This window comes from Lingula anatina, chromosome 3, assembly GCF_051362555.1.
Source record: "Lingula anatina isolate TDL-2025a chromosome 3, LinAna3.0, whole genome shotgun sequence".
Lineage (NCBI taxonomy): Eukaryota > Metazoa > Brachiopoda > Lingulata > Lingulida > Lingulidae > Lingula > Lingula anatina.
The window spans coordinates 16,360,029-16,381,636 of record NC_141769.1 but is presented as its reverse complement, the minus strand read 5'-3'; the positions used below and the strand labels follow the sequence as shown (position 1 = coordinate 16,381,636).

Here is a 21,608-nt window from a genome sequence, read left to right as displayed (position 1 = left end):
AACCATAACAGGTGTAGCTCTACTGCCTGAAAACGTCCCACCCTGTCCAAATAATATTGACAGATTTGTTCTATGTTGACCATTGTCCAGTAAATACTTTATATGTATTCATAAAGTCAAAGGGCATATCAGAGTGATCAGTTTAGACTTTCTGCATAATTTCAAGGTCTGACCTTCACACAGCTACCCCAGCCACTACTATCATCTCGCAAGTCAGTTCTAAATGAAGTGCTTGTTTCAAATATCCTCTTTCAGTCCTAGTAGGCATCTTCACTCCGTATGACTACTGCATAGGTAACTTCTTCACAAGTTCCTTCCTTAATTGGCCTTGTATTACATTGTCCATAATGAGGTACACAGACCCCTCGTTAATGACTTTTTTTCACTTCATAAAGGGAGCCTCTACAGATTGGTGACATAAACGCTAAACGGGAAAACTCAAGTTTTTTTATACAAGTAATTCCTTACTACCAGAGCACTGAATAAGAACTTGCATAATCTTTATATTCCTGCATTTTAATAGTGAGTTCTCAGATAAATTCACTTCTTAGTTCTTCAATAGTTTTGCTGTCTTCAGATTTGCTGTTACTCTAGACACATATTTTCTCAGATTAAAAACAAATGTGCTGTTATGATAACAATACCAATGGTGAATACTACAGACAACGTGCGTCCACTCGGTGAATGAACTTGTATATGACTAAGGTCAACTGCACAAGTTACTGTACATACACACAAACACACACATAATATGCTGGCTCTCCTTTGGGGCTATGTTACAATTAAGGGAACTCCACCTCCTCCTTTACACGAGGAAAATACCCTTCATGCTCTTGAGTTTTTTCTTTCTCTGTTGTTCCAGTTCCACATCCACTATATGCCAGGTTCAAAATTCAAAACACTATAATTATACAGTCAAATCGATGAAATGGTTCTGTGAATCAGAGCTGTGTGAAGACTTTACTGATTACTGTATATCCATTGCTTATTAATGCACACAAAATTGAGGATGAGAACACATGTATCACTCTTTACACAGGCAGAATTTCCATAATATTGCATACTTCCAATAAAAAGTTAATGCATGTTATAATTCAAACCATTTTCTCTTGATAAAAAGGCCAGTGTGTCCCCAAGAGGTAGTCATTATTATTGTACTCGTTCCCACCTCTGCCTCTGAACATTTTCGTACTGCGATTTACATCTTTAATGATATCTGAGAAAGCTGTACACATAAGTATTGACCTATAGAAAGTTGATTAAGTATCCATTGCTCCAGGTTAACACAGAGGTCAAGGTGCTCTATCTTGTGCCAGATCATAATATTGTGCAACAGTTACTGCATGCACTCTCCCCTCCTTTATCTTTCTTGATCTGTCCTGTAAACAACAAATGGAACAGTATTAGTAAGTTGAACTGGCACCAAAAAGCTAAGTAAATGCACACAAATAATTGGTCCATTCAGTGGTTCATCATCTGGGCCATATCTTATGGAAATATTTGGGATGAAAAAAAAAAAAAAAAAAAAAAAAAAAAAAAAAAAAAAAAAAAAAAAAGATGGTAGTCATTCCATGCATCTATTATTTTGAGCATACACACAAAATGCCAGGACTTGCCTCAAGTACCTGTTACCTTCAGCTCCGAGTATTCCACTCTTTCATGAAATAAAAGTGTATGTGACATCCACTGTAAATTCTACATTTAAAATACCAATCTCCCGTCACGTATTACTTAGTGCCCTTTGGTATGGTTTAGAACAATGATTTAGCTAGTCAAAATTCTAATTTCAAGAGGGGAATATTGGTGTAATATATTTTTCAGAAACCAAAGGGGGGGGGGGGGGGGGGGGGGCAGGAAACCCCTTCCCCTCCTCTAAATCTGCCACTGTTACATAGGTACCTACCTTGATTATTGGGCTCAGGTAAATGCTCCCTAGCAACCAAGTGCATCACAGTCATCTTGCCCACTGGCAACTGAAGTGCTGAAACAATGGAAGGAGTGTCGAGATTAGATTACAAGAAATAATGAGAGAGAGAGAGAGAGAGAGAAGAAGAAGCTATTACAAAGTTATATTTCAAGTTGTTACATTCTATTGGATAATAGTTTTTCTCTCTGTAGTGATCTAAATATTAATATATACTGCACTGAATGTTCACCATGCTGTACTAGTGCTACATCATCATCCAAGGCCGTCTTGCAAATTGTGACAGGTGTCCATGACCTACTAAACCCATAATGAGTTAGTTGTGCTTGATCTACTAGAACTTGCACTAAATTCTCTGTTTACATGAACTACTCATTGATATGTTTCTATGGACTACTTACCCACAAATGCGATTCTTCCTGGAACTACTTAACCCCAAGACAACTCACTCAATGTTATATTTCAGTGGATTACTTAACCCACCCCCTAACTGTGTCACGTTTCCATGAACTAGTCACCCCCAAATGTTTAATTTCAATAAACTACTTACCCCCCAATGTCACGTTTCCATGTAAAAATCTTCCTTGATATATGAGGCGCAGGATATTTGTGGGGGGCAGCTGCTCATCTGCCCAACCTGGGGAAAAGCAGGAGAAAAATATTAACAAACAACAAATGATAGGCATTCCTTTATTACAGAACATGTGATAGGTAATGAAGCTGTATGGAAGTGATCTGCAAGAACATGCTATTGACCTTTTGCTTACCAAATTACGAGTGAACAATCTAATCTGCCTGGTGGGTATAGTATGACATAAATTAAGAGAAAGGTGAGGCGGCCCAGACTTCAAAATAGATAGTAAAAGTACATGGTTCACAGTGTAAAGCTAGAACATCAATTTCATCAAACCATGCAACAGGCTTTAAAAAGTACCGAAATGACAAAACCAGAAGAAGCTTTCTGTCTGAATACCATGTACACATGGTTTGTGTATCCTTAAACACACAATATGGGAATGGTATCACAGAGAGGCCCCATGGATCCCAAGACTTATAAATTCCTGCTGCACAATGTACACACATGCCCATCTTATTATATTCTAGTTAATCACCTTTATGTAGCTTCAGAAAGGTACATTCATTAAATCCTAGGTACTAGTAGTCTGTCTCTCTTTGAGAACAGATAACATTATTGATTTCTTTAACTGTGGAAGACACAAAATCTATGGTTCTTATGACAATGCTCAAAGAAGAAGATAACTAAGTGAAAAAAAAAAGAATTTATTTCATAAAATGTAAAGAATAAAATTAAGAGGGGGGGGGATCTTACCTTGTGGCCAGTTATCGTAGACATATTGTGTGATCTCTGCCGCTGAACTGTTGGGGGTGAACAGGAACTCATTTGTTTTACCACTCACTAGGATTAGCTTGAGGCTGATCTGGAAAATAAAATTTGAAGAAAATTGATCAATATGTTGTACACCAAAACAATTTTCTGCCTGTGTTGTGTGAAAACATGAGTCACTTTATAAGTGCAGGCATATCACTAGGGAATGTCTAATGCTAATGACAACAGGTGATAAATGACTCCAAATTACAATACTATTTTGTATTGATAATGGTGATACTTTTACTAGACTTCTTGTCCATGCAAATGATTAAATAAACATCGAAAAGCAAAAACATGTTAGTAAACATGTTTTACACTAGATGAGGAAGAAGTTAAGAAGAAGTTAAGATCTTTAATAAAGATTATTGAACCAATCAAGACAAAAAAAAATGCATAGCTAACATAAGCTAAAACATATATATCTGATATATGTAATATAACTACATGATTAAATATAAAATTCAACAGACACATACAGAGAAGCACCACAGCTAGGTAGGAAATGGGCTGAAACCAGCAGTCTGAACTCCTGGTGATAAATCACATGATCTCCATTACAGTTTTCTCACAAAGGAAAGGTGTACCAAGTACAACAGATATTGATATTGTTAACTATAAAATAGAATCTTTAAATTATTTCTGTTTGGTCCCTACTAGTATGCATTATCAAAGTCATGACTGCTGATGAATTCATTCAGGCTTATTCCATATCTTACTTGTTTTGCTTTTGAGTCGATGAAATGTTACCACATGGCCCACACTTGCTGATTTACTGTCTTTACATTACCCCTCCCAAGTCCCTACCAAATAATAACTGTAGTATATCACTTTCTTATAAAACTACTAACAAAGATATTTCTTTCAGCAATACATCAGTGCCAGGCTATCCGATAACTCCCAGTGAGTCTATCAAATGGCAATTTGCATCACAGAAACTTCATTAACAGGCCATAATGTAAAGAGATGCTAAGGTTAAATGGGTCTTTAAGGGAGGCATGATGTCAGTATAAAACTGCAGCCAGAGTTTACCACTGCTTATGCAGTGACAGGATATTTAGATAAAGAGATTCTTGTAAAAAGGGTCTTTAATGTTCTTCACTTCATCCAGTGACTTTGTACATAAGGGCTCTTTCCCAGTGAAACTATCATTCTATGTAGATTTGTCCAACTCTGCAGGACTCTCGCTGAATGCAAACAGATAATGATTAACACACCAATTCCTGGCATTGAGCAGAATACAAGGAAACTGGTGATTAGACAAGTACGTTGGAGACAACACACACACACACACACACACACACACACACACACATACGTACTACCAACAATCCACAGCAGAATAATCAACAACTACCAAGATAAAACGAACACAGAGATACTCAGAAATCTTGCATCCTTTTTATACTTTTTTTTTTAACTCTGATATTTCTCTTATAGTCATATTTCATTTTAAATTTTAAAAAGTATGGATCAGATGAAACTGTCATCTAATTTTCATTTTTATTCTTCACTTTTTACAGATCTCACTAAGTTATTTTCTCATTCCGTCATAACAATTTCCTGGCACAAACTGTGAAACATCAAGTGATGAGATAATTTTTCAACTTGAATGAACTGAGACAGGATGTAAACCTCCGCAAACAAAGCAGAGGTCATACAAGGTGATCAATATATTCAATCTATCTGCCTAGTTCTCTCTACATTAATTGGATGACGTTTTCCAGCTGAACATTTCATAAATACTGATCAACAAAACACTATCTATACACTATCACAATATTATAAAATCAAGAAAAGTTAAAGCAATGAAAAAATGCAATAACATATTTCAAAATATCTTTTCATTTCCTTTCAATTATTCAGATTGAGTATATCATGTATTTGGGTTTAAATTTATGGCTCTAAATTGGAGCACATGAATCAATGAACAGGTTAAAGACTGTAAGGCTGTAGAAATAGGAGAGCTGACAGCCAGACTGACACTGGTCATGTTCTCAGCTGAAGAAATGGGAGAGCTGGCAGTCAGAATGACACTGGTCATGTTCTCAGCTGAAGTAATGGGAGAGCTGGCAGTCAGAATGACACTGGTCATGTTCTCAGCTGAAGAAATGGGAGAGCTGGCAGTCAGAATGACACTGGTCACGTTCACAGCTGAAGAATTCGGAGAGCTGGCAGTCAGAATGATACTGGTGGTATTCACAACTCATTTAATTTTGACTAGATATTGCCCAAATGACATCACCAAATTAAAGGACCATATAGAGCATTCCAACGACATTCAGTTTATTGTTTTAAGCCAAGTTTAATACATGGGGACACGGGTTCAAAAAGAGCAGACCTGACAGTTGAAATGGCACAGGTTAACCACTATTTCATCTGTAAACCAGTCTCAGGTTGATGAAACATTTCCTTGTTCTCATCTTCAGGCTTTAAAAACTTACCTAACCTCTTTGAGCACAGGTTCATAAAACAATGCACTGTGCTGTCGGATTTCCTGGCCACACCATCTACTTTGTGCCAAGGAAAAAAGATACAGATATCACTTAGATGATATCAGACAGTCTTTAACTTATCCAACACCCTCAAAAAAAAAAGACTCTCTACCAATTTGGATCACTCCATAAAATGGTTTTAAAATGACAGGAAGGGTGATACGAATTAAGGTTTAAATAGTCTAATGCCAATCAATTCAATATCAGATTAAAGTACAAAAAAATCCCACATGAGTTAAACTTGTGTTAGAACATGTGCAAATGTACCAAAAGCAATACAACAAGTAAACAGCTTCATCTCTTAGTAGCTAGAACATTAAATGCTCCATTTACTGTTCCCTGATGTATTTCAAACTGTCAACACTCAAACATTATCATCCTTTCGGTTGTTATCAGCTAGCATGATTGCATAATACCTATTTATATTTTGTTGTAGTCAAAACAAGACCACTTCTGCGTTGGTAAAATGAGATAAACACTTTTTTTATCAGACTACTGGCTTTCTTATGACTGATCAACAACCTGTTTAGTTTCCAACTGATGCTGGTTTCTATTTTCTGAACCTTTTTTTTAAACCTTAGTCAAACACGTCTTCACGTCATAGATATAATTTTCTCATAACAATTTACACATTGAGATATATCTGCCATAGGTTCTTATTAATCCAGACCCTGATCTTGATTTTGAACACAGGCTCTTAATGACAAGTTTGTCTTTCTTTTATGATATTAATTGCAACATTTAATGTGTGCATTTAAAAATAAGTGTTATTTTGACAAATCTTCATTGATGTGCTTTGCTCCACTCTTCTCTTCTCAGAGTCAAGGAAACCCTTTCCTCAAACTAATTTCATGTTTTCGTCAATATTACATTTGATTCTAGGAAAATTCACACTTTTGCTAAGCATTTTAAATGTTTCAGTGACTACGTGATAACAAAAGAACAGGGGAGGCACTGTCAGTGCACACAAAGCAGCCATATAAACTAAAGAAAGCCAAGACATAATTGGATTCTTCTGTATGTCTTGCATGTGACAAGTAATCGATAGAAAAAGAGAGGTCTCAATTTAATACCTATTTTTAATATTCCCTTGTTAAAAAAGCAAAAAAAAAAAAAAAAAAAAAAAAAAAAAAAAAAAAATTGATATAACTGGTGAAAATAATGAAAAATGCTGAATCATGGTTGTAAGATACCGAGTCGCTTTCTTAGGGAATGTGTTAAATAACCTTCTGATAATTTCAAAACAGACAATGTTTTTTTTTAATACATTACTAGTAATAATAAAGCCAGGGCTCTTCTGTACAGAAAGACACAAAGTGAGTAAAAAAATTCCACAAAGTCTGCTTAAAAAATACTAACTGCTTATATTAAATGACTTATTACCACAAAACATCACCCTTCATATCCTTTAGTTACATCCTGTATCTGAGCTGCTCTATTCACATATGCCTGCGCGTCCTTGTGTATGCGTGTGTGTGTGTGTGTGTGTGCGTGTGTGTGTATGGGGAGGGGGAGACAGTACCTGATTACTTAAGCAAATCCACATCACCACATATTATGAATCTACAGAAAGCAAGAACCAAGATTCAACATTTAGATAACCGAGCCTAGCATGTTGAACAGCATGAAGAACTGAATGTTTGTCTTTATAAATCAATAGTTCACACACTGAGGCTGGACACAGGAGGTAGATTAGTTTCCATCATAGAGATTATTTCAACAGACTTGTCTAGGAATCAGATTGAAAACAAGTTTAAAAGAGGACACTGTCTAACCCTATCCACACAAAGCCAACAAAATTTCTAAAACCTGTTTTTATCCAAATGTTATTAAACCTTAAATTATACTTGGTGTATTCATTTTAATTAATATATTAAAATATTTCAAGATGGATATTACAAACAATAAAAACATTTTTGTTTGATAGTCTATCAGTGATTTAACAACAAATACAATTTGATACAGATTTTATTTATCAAAACATTTGGCAAGGCAGAAGAAATCAACAAAAACATTTTTACAATATCATCAAGCCAAGCATTCATATGTAATAGGGAAAATAAAAATATTCAATACATCACAAGAATATTTGTCTAAAAAAACTATTTACAACTAAACTAAAATCCAACTTAATGTGTACTGTTTATTGATGAGTGCAATTAAATTTAAAACTACATGTGTCATGCAGTTCATAATCTTAATTTTAGCATAAAATTGTTTAAGTGGCAATAAATATTTTATCCAAGGGCTAGTGTCAATTTTTTTTTTTTTTTTTTTTTTTAGAATAAGAGAAAATAATGTCATATCTATTTTAGATTTCAAAATGCAGTTTCATTCATTTCTCCCAATAAGAAATCATTGCTTAAAATTCCAATGCACTTTGATTCGATGTTTTATTCAAATTTTAATTTAATGATTTAGTTATAAATGACAGGCCAGAAAGAGATAAGCATTTATTATGAGTTAGCTTGACTGTTTAGATGAACAAACCAAGTAACAAATTCAATAATGATTATGATGATGATGATGATGAAGACAATTACTTCAGGCAATGTGTCATTTTTATCATGTGTTGATAAATCTAAGATTGTTCATATGGATTATGAAATGAACAATGTACTACTAGTGTTTAGATGTGAAAAATGCAGAACACCAGTGACCTGGAGTTCAATCAATGCAACAGACAATCAGCTACATGTATCAAAGGCGATATTAAAGTTATAAATGCAATTTCTTTCTTAAGCAAATTATCAAAATGTATCACACTCATTGGATGATTCCTGAAATGAAATAAAGCAAGTGTCAGACAGTGTCACTGTCAGTGGATGAAAAAGGAAATCTCTAACATTGCCAATCAATATACGTCCCACTCACCTTATCTGATGGAACAGACATTTTTTCGCCCTTCATATCAGTCTTGATTACTTATCTAACCGAATGCTGTTGAATGAATTCCCTTTTATGAATGATCGTTTAACAAAGTCACTATCATCGGTGACAAGTCGCCTTTGGCTCAGCCCAGTTGTTCACAAAACGCAGGGGAGAGTCGTCATTTTCAACGATCGTGCTCCATCTTCGGGCAATGTGTCTGATAAAAATATACACTTAAGAATCCAATCTATCTTCCTAGGCAAAAAGAATCCACGTGAATGTAGTTCCAAGGTAGATTTAAGAGAAAATATTCTTGATACTAATTCCCCGAGTTAAAATTCCTTAATGGCGGATTCCTAGTGGGATTATGGGTAAATTTCCCTGACGTCACGCTGTAAACAAAACACCAGAGGGCATGGCTGATTACAGTTTGAATAAAGGTAAGCTCATTGTAAATTTAACCCAATCAGCACAAAAATGTAGCGTTCTAAACAAAAATTTAAAAAGAGGTTCACAACACGTGATAAAGGAGAACTGGGGAAAGTATCACCAGAGCCTTCGAATGGCTTCTGTAATTGCAATTATGATGAATTCTCTGTCCCTTCTCGTATATTTCATGGTGCATCTCACTGTCTAGGCTAAGTTATTTTGCATGTACACTACCAGTGCGAGAATTATTTTATTTGTAGTGACAACTCATAGTCATTTTTAGGGCTTTGTTGCTGCTTTCAAAGTATTGTTTATTTTAGTGTTAGAACTAAACGAGACAACATGTAGGAATCTTAGAATACAGTACTGTGTAGAAATTGCTCTCTGGAGTATTGGGGGGGGGGGGGGGGGGTAATGCCTTTGGAAACATATGATCAACCTTTTGCCTACGTGCACTTGTTATCTCATGTCACTAGCTATAGTCAGTGGCTGCTCTTTGCCATTTTATTGTAAACTACTTTGTCAAACATGATTCTCTCAGTTTCAGGTGGAAGCATGACTGTTAGATTCCAATAATGGCATCAACACTCGTGCTTACAGAGTCTAATCATGAAAGGTATTGTATGAGAAATTCACCTACTACTACATGTACATATACTTCAGTATATAAATGTAAAGAGCAAGATAAAAATTGAAAGATTTAATAAAACGCAAAGATTACAAGTAAGCATATCTTAAAAGATCTAAAGAAAAGTTTCCTTGTCTTTAAAAGCATACTTATATAGATCTTCATTTGAAAGTGATTTTCTTTGTCTTCACTTACTGTAAACCTGCCAATATTTTCTTCTGAAATGGAAGACATATGATAGACCAAATGACTGGCCAGTCATTTGTAATTACTGTAAAGCATATAATGAGAAGTGGCATAAAGCATCACTAAAGCAATCTATGCAGGTGCAGGGGCGAGTCCAGTAATGATTCTTCAGTATACATGATAGAAAATTACATATTGTGCAAAGAAAATTTGGTTTGGCAGGAAATGATTAAAATATGGCAGTTCCAATTTCTTGAAATAAACTTGTTTGTATGACTTTTATAAATATCACTAATAAAAAGCTATGTACTGCTACATCCATTGACTTAGCAAATGATCTCTGGTTTCAGGCTTAGCAGGTCTTCCTCTAGGGGCTCTCCTGCAAGACAGCCCCAAATCATCACCTATACTGACTGTGCCAAAGGTTTAGGTGGGTAATAAAGTATAGCACAGTCCAGGATAGTTGGCTGGTGACCAGTGTCTTTGTTGACCAATATAAAACTGTTATGCAAAAGATAATAGATTTGTACTGTTGTGGAATATAAACTGTAATTTTAAAGAACTTAAGAAAAAAAATAACAGAAAAATATCACTGGCTAAACTTTGTCAGCTTTTTTTTTTGCACCCACTCACTAATCTACCACTATTTATGACCCCACTAGATTCTAAGCTCATTTGCCAGATTTTTGGCTATCTCAGGTGATTTCTACTGTCTTACAACATTGGTTAAACTGGCAGACTGCAGGTTTAACTAAAAGGACATTTTAATCCATACAATATGATAGAATGTTGAAGCATGGGCTCCAAATTGAATTTAAATAATTTTTGGTCATATGTCAGCAATTAAAGATGAAGGCCTATTTGAAAATTCATTTCAGTGCTACACTTCTTCTTGTTTCAGGTATTAAAATAATAGGGGGATGCAACTCTGAGGAAAATAGGGGCCATGGTATATTTGTTAGAAGGATCTTGATTGGTGGATTGGCAGCCAGAGATGGTAATTTTAAGAAAACTGTTTTCAGAACACCTGCAGCTTTTCAAACTTCTTTAAAGGGTTTTGAAATAAATATAAGTTAACAGTTAGGTCCCATTCCCACTGTCACCATTGTTGTACGTGGATCATACCAGCTCTGCAGGGACTCTCGCTGACTGCAAACAGCTGAACTAAATGACACGCCTCCTCTTGGCACTAAGTAAATAAAGAACAGCTTGTCATTATACATGTAAATTATGGGAGTACATTGGAAGCAGGACCTTGTGTCACATTGTCAGAATTACGATTTAGTCAGCATTCCTGATCAAAGTTGCCATTTAATCATTGATTATCTGAGTGTCGGATTATTTATGATATTAAGATGCACATGCGTGGTTTGAAAAATAATTTATTAGGAATCACCAATGACCCTGTACCATGTCTTTCACAGGCCGCCTTTGTGAAGGTGATGAGATTTTAGAAGTCAATGGGCAGTCATTTGGGAGACGAACTACAAATGAAAGGTAACTCCTAAGAGTCCTTGTACTGGGTACATTGTAAAATTTGAAATGAAAACATTCATAAGAAATATGCCAAAATCAATTATGATTATCAAAATAAAAAGTTTAGCAAAATTCAAATGTTCACATGAAAATGAAAGCAAGCACCACCAAACCAAAATATACTTTGTATAAGTGCACTGTAGCAACAAAGATTATGTCATCAATTTCAAATTTGTATGATGTATAGAAAATAGAAACAAATAGAAATTTATCATAGCAGTTTATAATCAGTCTCAATTAATATTTAGCCATGATTCAATCTGTTGCTTCAGATTAAATTCTTGGTTATGTTATGACATCTTAGTTGATCTTTACATTAAAAAGAAATAGTCAAAAAAATAAAAGAAAAAGAAAGAAAGATGACAAATTTCTATTTTTTTTTTAGTTTTTACAATCCATATAACTTATTTTCAAATATATACAAAAAACATGCTGTAAAGATTTTATTCAGGCTTGTAAATATGATAAATTTTTAATTAAAGTAAACGAATCAATTATAAAAATAACTCAAAAGATCATGTATCAGTGAAATGGGTGTTTGTATGTTCCCAGGGCTGTCTCTGTACTCAGAAGTGCCTCGGCTACCAGCACAGTACAACTTGTTATCACAAGAGATGAAATAGCAAGGTTTGTGATTGGGCTTGTCTTGGGATATCATATTTATGACTTTTGAACTTCGTAATTTTGAGAGAGAGAGGAGATGGGGGGGGGGGGGGTAAACACACCATTTGCAAAAAAATGATTTAACAATATTATTAGGTATTGAAAAAAGAAATGCAAGGTAAATATCAAGTATCAATCCATCTTCACTGTTACTGGCCTCCTTGAAGATCGATACGCATTTGGGAAGCCCCCCTACGTTTTTTTGCACCCACGTGGTCAACAGCATAAAAATCATACATGTGCATTACAATAAGTTGTAAAAATCTTCACTATTGTTATGACGCATGCACAGCACAGACATCTCTTTGTAAGTGTTACAACACACACAAGAAACTTGGATTTTGATTTGCTATTTTTGATGCGTCGGATCACAGGACTATGTCTCATACCACATTTCTATGTAATGAAGTTGTGTTCTATTGTTCTTCAGGTCAGAGTACCTGGATCTTCTTGAGAATCAGAGTAGCTATTCTTACTCGACAGCTACCCACAGTGCTTCCTCATCCAGAGCCAATACACCTCTGATGACTGCAGGTAATATATGTTACAGTACTTACCCCATGTTACAGACCTGGAGAAACTGCCTGGAGAGCCGGTGTAACATGAAAATCTAACTCCCATGAAAATCTTGACTCCCCCTACAAAACTTCATAAATCTTATTTTATTTGAGTATATGACTAGTATGCATAATGGAGGATACATTGGCACTTTTTGTTAATTTGCAGGTTATGGTTAGTGTTAGGAGTCAAAGTTTCATGATGAAAATCTGACTGTAGAGTCGCCTTTTAGGGGAGTCAGATTTTCATGGTACACCAGCAAGATTTTTGATAGTGCAGGACCTCTGGATTGGCAAGGTTTATATGTAAATACAATACATAAAATAGGAATCATACGTAAACATTGACTAATGGACCTGCACAGAATTAGGAGGACCTGTAGATTTCTTGTAGGGCAGATCCTCAGGACCTTCAGAACCCCAAAAAATGTCTGATGTTAAGTATTTTTTTTTTCATGATAATATATAGAAAATTGCAACCCATAGGATAAAGTTTTACATAATAATTGTCATAAAAGAAATATACATAAACATGTTGCAGAATAATGTAAAAATAGAAATATAAACACTGCAGCAACGCACCTTAAAACATCTACGTAGAATGGTGTGAAATTTATAGAGCTTCTCAAATTTGCAGTCGATCATATTGTGAAGGTTTTTTTTATATATACAGTATTCAGCCATTTATATTAAGTGAAATGTTTTATTTGGATATAAATAAATTAGTTTTTCTTGACATCTTCATTTATTTTTTATTTTTTAAAAAGAATTCAGTGAAAAGAGGTCATGGGTACTTAAGGATGGTCAGATGACCCCTGTGAGTCAGAGTTCAAGGTCAAGGTCGACTAGTCCAGAGGAGCATGGGAGGAGTAGAGGGTATAATGTTGGAGATGGTGAGGAGGATGAAGAGGAGGAGGAGGTAGGATTTCCATATTGAAATGCTAAAGTATCTTTTTTGTATCCATATTGAAATCCTGAAGCATCTTTTTTTTGTATCAAAGATTGATGGAGTACAAAAGGATATGGTTTTGTAATGTATTATGTCATTCTTTGTGTTATGCTTTGTATTATTGTGTTCAGGGGTAATTTAGGATAGCCATCGTGTTTGCATTTGACCTGATACCTCTGGCTTGCAAAGATGGCAATAAACTTTCAGTTTTCAATTTCCTTTTCAAATGAATGAATAGCCTTGTTTGTTTATTGATGATTTAATGTTAAAAAGAGTTCAATACATATAAATTTGTATTAATTTTAAAGATTGATGTTCACCTGGTAGGGCATTTTTAGAAATGAATTCCTGTAGTAGTGTTGATCACAACATAAAGGAACAACTGCAACAATCCAGCAGTAAAGTACATTGCTCTGGTGTGTTGATTGAACCTCTAACACAATGAGCTTTCTTAAAAAAAAAGACTGACTTTAAATAATAGATTTAAATTTTATTACCTGATTTTGATTATTTATTGTATTATCATTTGTTTATTGATTATTTGATTTGATTTGATTTTGATTATGGTGTGTTTTGGTTAACATTCAGCATCATTGAAGTTGTTATAGACAATAATTATTATCTTGCTGCTTTGATGTAAGAAAGAAAAATTGAACCAAACATGAGAGTCACATCTTATAATTAATAGCAATAATATTTATTTTTTATATAGCATGATCTGTTTGTTTACATTTCAATGCACTCAACAATAAAATATAAAAAAATTCATAAGAACCACAGCTGCTGCACCAAATGCTGACTTACTTAAAAAGCTTAAAAACATGAATCCTAAAAAACTTATAAAAAGATTAGTTTTAGAGAGACTTAAGCATAAATCGTAATTACTTTCAGTGCAAGTATAAATTTTTTTTCAACACATTTTTTTATCTTCTTCCCACTAGGGGTACAAACAATGAAAACTTAGGATATTCATCCAAATCCCACTGTCTCTAGTGTTTTTTTCATGAGTTCATGCCAGAGTGCACTCTCTTTCTAGGAGACTGAGACTGAGAAGTCCGAGGGCTCTGAGGCAGGGAGTAACTCCCAGTCTGATACAGGCACAGAATCTCAGGGAGAGGAAGAAGGTGAGGAAGATGACGACACAGATTCTCAGGGAGAGCAGGAAGAGCAGGGTGTGGTAGAGCCTCCCAGACTTAATACACAAAGTGCATTGCCAAAAGTTCCCAATACATCATCGTTGCAGCGATCATTACAAGAACTGCCAGCGATGGCCTCGACACCACAAGGAAGCACAGGTATAGTAATGTGTGTGTGGGTTTGTGTAATATGCTTATGAAACCACTTTCTGAACCATACTTGTTAAAACCAGGTGGTACCTAGAGGTCAGCCCCTGCAAAAACTTGTCTCTTTTAACGCTCACTTACAATTCTCGATCTGTCCTAGAACAAAATGTTTTTCTCTTTTAATAAAAAATGATCTTAATAATGTTCTAACACATTCTGAAGGACTTCCCAAAAACAGTTCTCGAACTGTTACATCCATTACAGAACAGCATTAGAACTCTTAAAAAAAAAAACAGCAAATGTTCTAGATAAGATTGAAAACTGTAAATGAACGGTAAATGAGACAAATTTTTGCAATGGAGGGTATTGCAGTTAATGGCTCAGTTTCTGTATTTAAAATTCTTATTCAATGATATATTTATTGAAAAATTTTTAAATGTGGCTTATGTGTTAGGATGGGTATCACTGTATGCATTGTTGTGTTCTCTTATTTATACACCATAATTTACACAAAATGAACCTCAACTCAATTTAATTCAAGCAATTAAGTAATAGTCATATAAGAGCATATATTAGTTGTACACTTACATGTAGCATAAATTAATACCCTGATGTATTTATGTAACTTTGCCCCCCCCCCTCCCCATAGAAAAAAAAAAGCTTACATATTCAGGTATCAAACTGTTAATCCTTGTCACAAGCAAGCACTTAGGTAATAGTCATATAAGAGCATTGATTAGTTATACACTTACTTGTAACATAAATTAACACCCTGGTGTATTTTATGTAACTTCCAAACCCCCCACCACCCCAATCCAAAAAAAAAAAAAAACAGCTTAGATATTCAGATATCGTACTGTTAATCCTTGTCACAAGAAAACACGTAGGAATTATAAAAGAGCATCTATTAGTTTAACACTTTCTTATAGCATAGAGACCATTCCCAGACCCTATTGTCCTGACTTTGGATCGAACTATCTCCAAGGGGATTCTCGCTTAATAACAATTAACTTAAACTGCTTAGATACCTGTCACGCCTACTATACACTGATAGGGGGGTAATGAACTGTGGTTTAGCAGCTACAGTAGCCGTCCCAGACATCTAAGCCACTAAAGCTGAAAGCAATTTAGCGAGAAACCCCATGGAATTAGACCGATCCTGTTAGATCGATCTAGGAATGGGAGCCCCATGGAATTAGACCGATCCTGTTAGATCGATCTAGGAATGGGAGCCCAATCATAAATTAGCACCTTGGTGTATTTTATGTAACTGTGACCCCCTGCCTTAAAAAAGATTACATATTCAGATACTGCACTGTTAATCCTTGTAACAAGACAAGACTTCCTGGGCTTATGATGATTTTGTGTTCTGTAATGGTATGCCTGTGTGTTCTGAGTTACACTTATAGAACTTCCTGTAATTTTTTCTCTGACCTTTCTGGCCTTCTACTGGTTTTATAAGTATTTTCTGGATTGCTGCCAAAGAAAGCCCTTAAAGACTTTGTAAGTCAACTGAAATAATGTACCATGTGCTGCACACAATATTTGGTTCACAATAATCCATGTTATGTATTTGCAGCATGTTATTGCCATTTAAAGCAGTCAGGCTTACAGCTAACAGAAAGCACTAGTTGGTATCTTTACATTAAATGCAGTAAAAAAAAAGGTGAAAACAAGAAAAGTAAAATGTGCAGTTTATATTAACCTCTATCAAAATGTCTTATGCCAAGTATTCTGTGAAGTACATTAGAAATGTCAGATTGCCTTTTGTCACACAATGATCTCCACAGGTGAGGTGGGCATTATCATTGAGATTACTATTAATTCTCTTCTGAAGACCATCAGATAAGCTCATGTGGAATTCATAGTTGGATAGTTAGAGTATGATCATTGATTAATTTGCAGGTGTCAGGAAAAAGGTGCTACAGTATTCAAGGAATTGGTTTCAAAGAGGTGAAAATCTCCCCCCCCCCTTTTAGCACCCTGTTTCATAAATGTGCAATTGTTGATTACATTTATTTAGATTTTATTATGCATGACAGACTTTAAGTAGTATTTATTTTTACCAAGAGATAAAATTTAAAGTTTTACTCATGTTCTCAAAAATGACTTTCTTTTTGGATTCCTACCAAACAATATTTTAATGATTTTGAGATTTGCAAGAAAAGTTTTTGTATGCATGTGTGTTTGGGGGGGGGTCTCAGTATCTCCTGAATTAAACTGAAAATTTGTTTTAATAAATGTATATCAAAGGGTTTTATAAGTTTTGATATAGTAAGATATATGGTAATGTGCCAAACAGTTTGACCAAGATCAATTAATTAATTTCAGAGAAATATCATTTTGGTCAAATCAATTTAAATACAGCAATAAAAACCTTTGAAAATGTCAGATTGTTTGGGCCATCTGCTAAAACATCCATATCTTACCCGAAGTATTGCATTTCACCCAAAGTGCTACCCAAGATAAGCTGCAATTTACGCTTAATACTTTTCAAGTACATTTTATCCTCCTTTTTAAATCCTATTTTGCTGTGTTACAATGTTATATTTGCTAACGTACATTACTTGCTATTGAAATAGACAACAGTTCACAATTTCCATCTATTTATTTCCCCCACCTACGATCATTTTCATGATGTACTTCATTACACAAGTGATGAGGGATGCTTTCAAACCAGTTATATGATCATATAATTAAGCTGAATGACTGGAATAGCATCTACGTTCGCCCTATTTGAATTTTTATAAGTATTTAATGAAAAAATTATGTCACAATAAACATATTGAGAAAAGGCAATCTACAGAGCTTCCCTGTGCCGATAGACATATCTTGTTAGAACTATTCCAATTTTCTTATTTATATACACTTAACTGTGTACAAGTCCCAGTGCATTTATAAAAAAAAAACAAAAAAACATTGAATCAAACCACAAATAAACATTTAATTGCCTTAATTTTCACAAAACAGATGCATTTATAATTTGACTTTGGAATTGAGCAAACACAAAAATGAGAGACTGGTCTGATCTGGTCTGCTCCCAGCACAAACTACATGTTATTGAAGATGGTCATATTGTGGGGAAGGGGGGTGATGGAGTTCTTCACAGATTAGTTAAATAATATCAACGTTTCATGCATCTGGGGAAATAAAAAGTGAGTCACAACTCCCTATGAAGCTTCGCCGGTCACTGCCATATAAGTTACTGTATTTGCTAAAAGGTACATATGAACCGGGCATCAGTGGAGCGTGGATTCCCAGTTACATATATAAACCACTTCTACTAGTTTCTTAAACGACTCAAATAAATTCGACATGCCAAGGGATAAACTGAATAAATCACTCAATCAGCCATAAAAGAGCTTTAGACTGCTCCTTTCCTTAAATTTTGGGTGAGAAATTTAACCAAATTTTGTAACCTACTTTTCTTACCCATACAGCATAGAAAGCTAGCAGAATAGAAAGCAGCATAGAAAGCTAGCAGAAAAATCCATTCAAATATCATTTTTTGGGTAAAATTTGACAATGCCTTTTGGTAATTCTCTTAGTTATACTACTTGAAACTGTATGCTGGCATTTGGATGGCTTTTGTGGCAAAAATTGACTTCATATGCTTCTTTAAAAGGAGATAAGGAAGACATCATTTTTATTGTTGACAAATGAGTTTTCCATGTAGGTGAACAGGTTACACCTCTTCATCCGTTTTTTACAGCGTCAAACTGTTTGACACATTATGGTAGGGATTACGTTCCATATATGGTCTAGTGAAAATAAAAACTAAATTCCATCAAAACTATTTTAAACTGATATCCATGATGGGCTGAAAAAAAAAAAGAACAATTGGCACTTCCATTGAAGGGTTTTTTTTTGACCAGATAGTGACATACCTGGTGTAATATTTTTCCATCTGTTTAAGGGGACAATCAAACATGACACCTGAGATTTCCTTGCATGTCACCGCTCCCTGCATTGTGGTTTGACTCAGATTTTTGTGTGTGCTGTTGGCTTGACGACAGATTATATAGTTAATTGCCTTATCTTAACCCTGCTGGGCTGTTTTCCAAATCACTTTTAATGGCAATCATCAGGTAGGAGTTCAACAATACACAAAACCAATCTCTGCCAAGATACTAATAAATCACATCTGATGTGAAAACAAAATTTTATATTAAGTTATACCAGACTCAAAGGGTTCATTCAGAACACGGGACTAACTAGTCTGAGCTAGGGTCATATATGGCCGATCGACCCACTTGAATACTTCCTCAATACTCTCTCTGCTATGATAAAAGCTTATTGATAATATCCTGCCTGACATTGCATGATTTCCCATTTTCCCTCATTTGTTTGTTGTTTATCATTTGAACTTGGCTTATTTTTGAAATGTTTATCCAAATATGCCCTTGGAGGTTTGTCTTTTCTTAACTATAAATATCACATTATTGATCATTATGTTGAATTGATCTCTTAAACATTGCAGTGACAGTTTGGCTGTGCTGTTGAATTAACATGTACTTGACTTCTAAAATCAATAATGCCATAAACCCAACACACACACACATATACTCTTCCAATAATATGTTACAGTAACTGTGTACATTCAGTTTGGATAAAATCTATTTGGGCATGTAAATTTTCTTAATACCATATGATGGATGTCAAGTAGTACAAATATAATTAGGTGCAGTTAATGTACATTACTTACATCTTAGATTTTAGCTGGAAAAAAAAACCTGAAATGTGAACAAAATCTGTAGAGTTCCTTATAACATAAGTGAGTCTGTCTGGTGATACAAAGTGTATCATGTAATACACAGGGACATCCATATATGTCACTGTTTGCTACTGACCAGTGTGAGCCACTGACCACAGTGAGTGACAGTCCAACTGACGATAAGCAAGGTTGACCTACACCAAGCAGTTCAGATACTGCTAAACAGGTACAGAATTCTACATTTATAATATGAGCAATGTTAACATTTAATGTACCAAGTCATAACACAATTTTTAGAATCTGACTGACCCCAACATCCTTAACACGATTGATAAAGAAATTGACAAAACATATAGGAATTGCTCTGCAACTTGCACAGAGAGGAAGTGCATGTTTGGAAATTTTGGAAATCTCTCCCAGGGAAATTCATTGCCTATCAAATTATAGGGGACATTTAATAGTCTAGACACCCTGAGTTTCAGAGGGCACTTGAAAACGTGAAACCCATCACTTTTACATGATAACTGTACACGTGGATACATAGTTTAAATTTCCTGTGCTCTTTGAAACACTGGGTTGTCATTAAAACCCCCTTTACACTGGACAGCATCCTTTCCGTATCCTTTGTGCGACCATTTAACCGGCATCGCTGTGGTTGTGAAAAAGAGGTACAAGCATTGTCGGCACATAAAGTATTTTTTTTACTCTCACATGGGGCCATATGGGATTGGCTTATGGGATGCAGAAAGGACGCTGTCCAGTGTAAAGGGGGCTTTACTGTATATTATCATATAATCATATAAATTATATCTTGTAATGAGAGAAACATATAATAATAATAATGATAAAATACGAGTGTGGAACACATTTATTGTTAAGTAAGTTAAAAAAAATGTTAAAATAAACCATAAAGTAAGGGCATTACGGTACTGTCAAAAATTTTAGTGAGTGGAGTACTGGGTGGAATAAATAAGACCTTATTCAAGTATATATATATATATATATATATATATATATATATATATATATATATATATATATATATATATATATATATATATATATATATATGTAGTTGGTGAGGAGGGGTGTACTTCCAAACTGGAAATGCGATGAATAGGTAGGTGAGTTCCAGCATTTTTTTTTCTTTTGTCACATGTAAAGACAAGAAAATACATTCAAAATAATATGTGCACCAAAGAACTACAAATGTTGGTTTTCTTAATCCCAAACGTGCCCATAAAATACTACACAGGTATTTTTTGTGCAATGAAAATGCATCAGAATACTCAATAAATGTACATTTCAGAAACTACCTCTCAGTCTTTAATTCATTTTAAGATGTTCAGGCCTACCCAACTACCAGACTCGGCACCGAATGATCCAGAATTCACCAGTAGATCAGACCACACTACCTGTTTTCAGGGTGTGTATCAGATCGCATTACACAGTATCATACCCTGAACAAATTTTGAGTGGTGATGCAATGCTTTTCAACCCTGCTGAGAATGGTCACTATCACATCGCGTACTAGGCAAGAGCCGTGTCGCGTCTGATACTGTATGATGCGATCTGACACACACCTTGAAAACGGGTAGTGTGGTCCGATTTACTGGTGAATTCTGGATCATTCGGTGCCGAGTCTGGTAGTTGGGTAGGCCTGAAGTTGATGCGACTTGGCTTATGCAACATCTGAGATGTGTCAAATTTACCTTTTATATGTGATAAATGGGGAACAGTTATATATCTGTTTTTTTATGTGTTGCCCAGAAAATAATAATAACAAAGTTGAGTTGGAATTTCAGCTAAATTGTCTCAGGAACATATTAATCAACTGATCTGCCATTACCTGCTGAAAGCATCTTGAATGTGCTAAACACGAAGATTAGTTTCATTATGTATATAATATAAAATGTTGTTGGGTGTCAATTAGTAGTCGAAACTTATGTAAATAGATTACACAGTTTGAGAAAAAGAGAGAAAAAG

At 34.8% G+C, this 21,608-nt stretch overlaps 2 protein-coding genes across 4 annotated transcripts in view; one reads left to right on the top strand and one right to left on the bottom strand.

Moving 5' to 3' along the window:
- Positions 1–438: 438 nt before the first annotated feature.
- Positions 439–9,029, bottom strand: LOC106156640 (ubiquitin-like protein 3). The gene is made up of 5 exons (XM_013531977.2): positions 8,681–9,029; positions 3,255–3,363; positions 2,475–2,561; positions 1,904–1,981; positions 439–1,379 (listed from the first exon to the last, which is right to left on the bottom strand). Exons 1-5 carry the CDS (start codon positions 8,714–8,716, stop codon positions 1,318–1,320), a joined length of 372 nt encoding a protein of 123 aa, XP_013387431.2. The 5' UTR covers positions 8,717–9,029; the 3' UTR covers positions 439–1,317.
- Positions 9,030–9,037: 8 nt separating this feature from the next.
- LOC106156639 (syntaxin-binding protein 4) overlaps positions 9,038–21,608 on the top strand; it is a 32,843-nt gene continuing 20,272 nt past the window's right edge. Inside the window, exons 1-10 of one of the 3 annotated variants that reach the window (XM_087010005.1) lie at positions 9,038–9,117; positions 9,648–9,722; positions 10,271–10,350; positions 10,822–10,917; positions 11,345–11,417; positions 12,009–12,083; positions 12,550–12,653; positions 13,444–13,595; positions 14,662–14,920; positions 16,814–16,861. In XM_087010005.1, the coding sequence (XP_086866131.1) occupies positions 9,682–9,722; positions 10,271–10,350; positions 10,822–10,917; positions 11,345–11,417; positions 12,009–12,083; positions 12,550–12,653; positions 13,444–13,595; positions 14,662–14,920; positions 16,814–16,861 (928 nt within the window). In that variant the 5' untranslated portion in view covers positions 9,038–9,117; positions 9,648–9,681. The remainder of the gene's footprint in view (positions 9,118–9,647; positions 9,723–10,270; positions 10,351–10,821; positions 10,918–11,344; positions 11,418–12,008; positions 12,084–12,549; positions 12,654–13,443; positions 13,596–14,661; positions 14,921–16,813; positions 16,862–21,608) is intronic. The other 2 variants (XM_087010006.1, XM_087010007.1) reach the window with 2 other exon arrangements.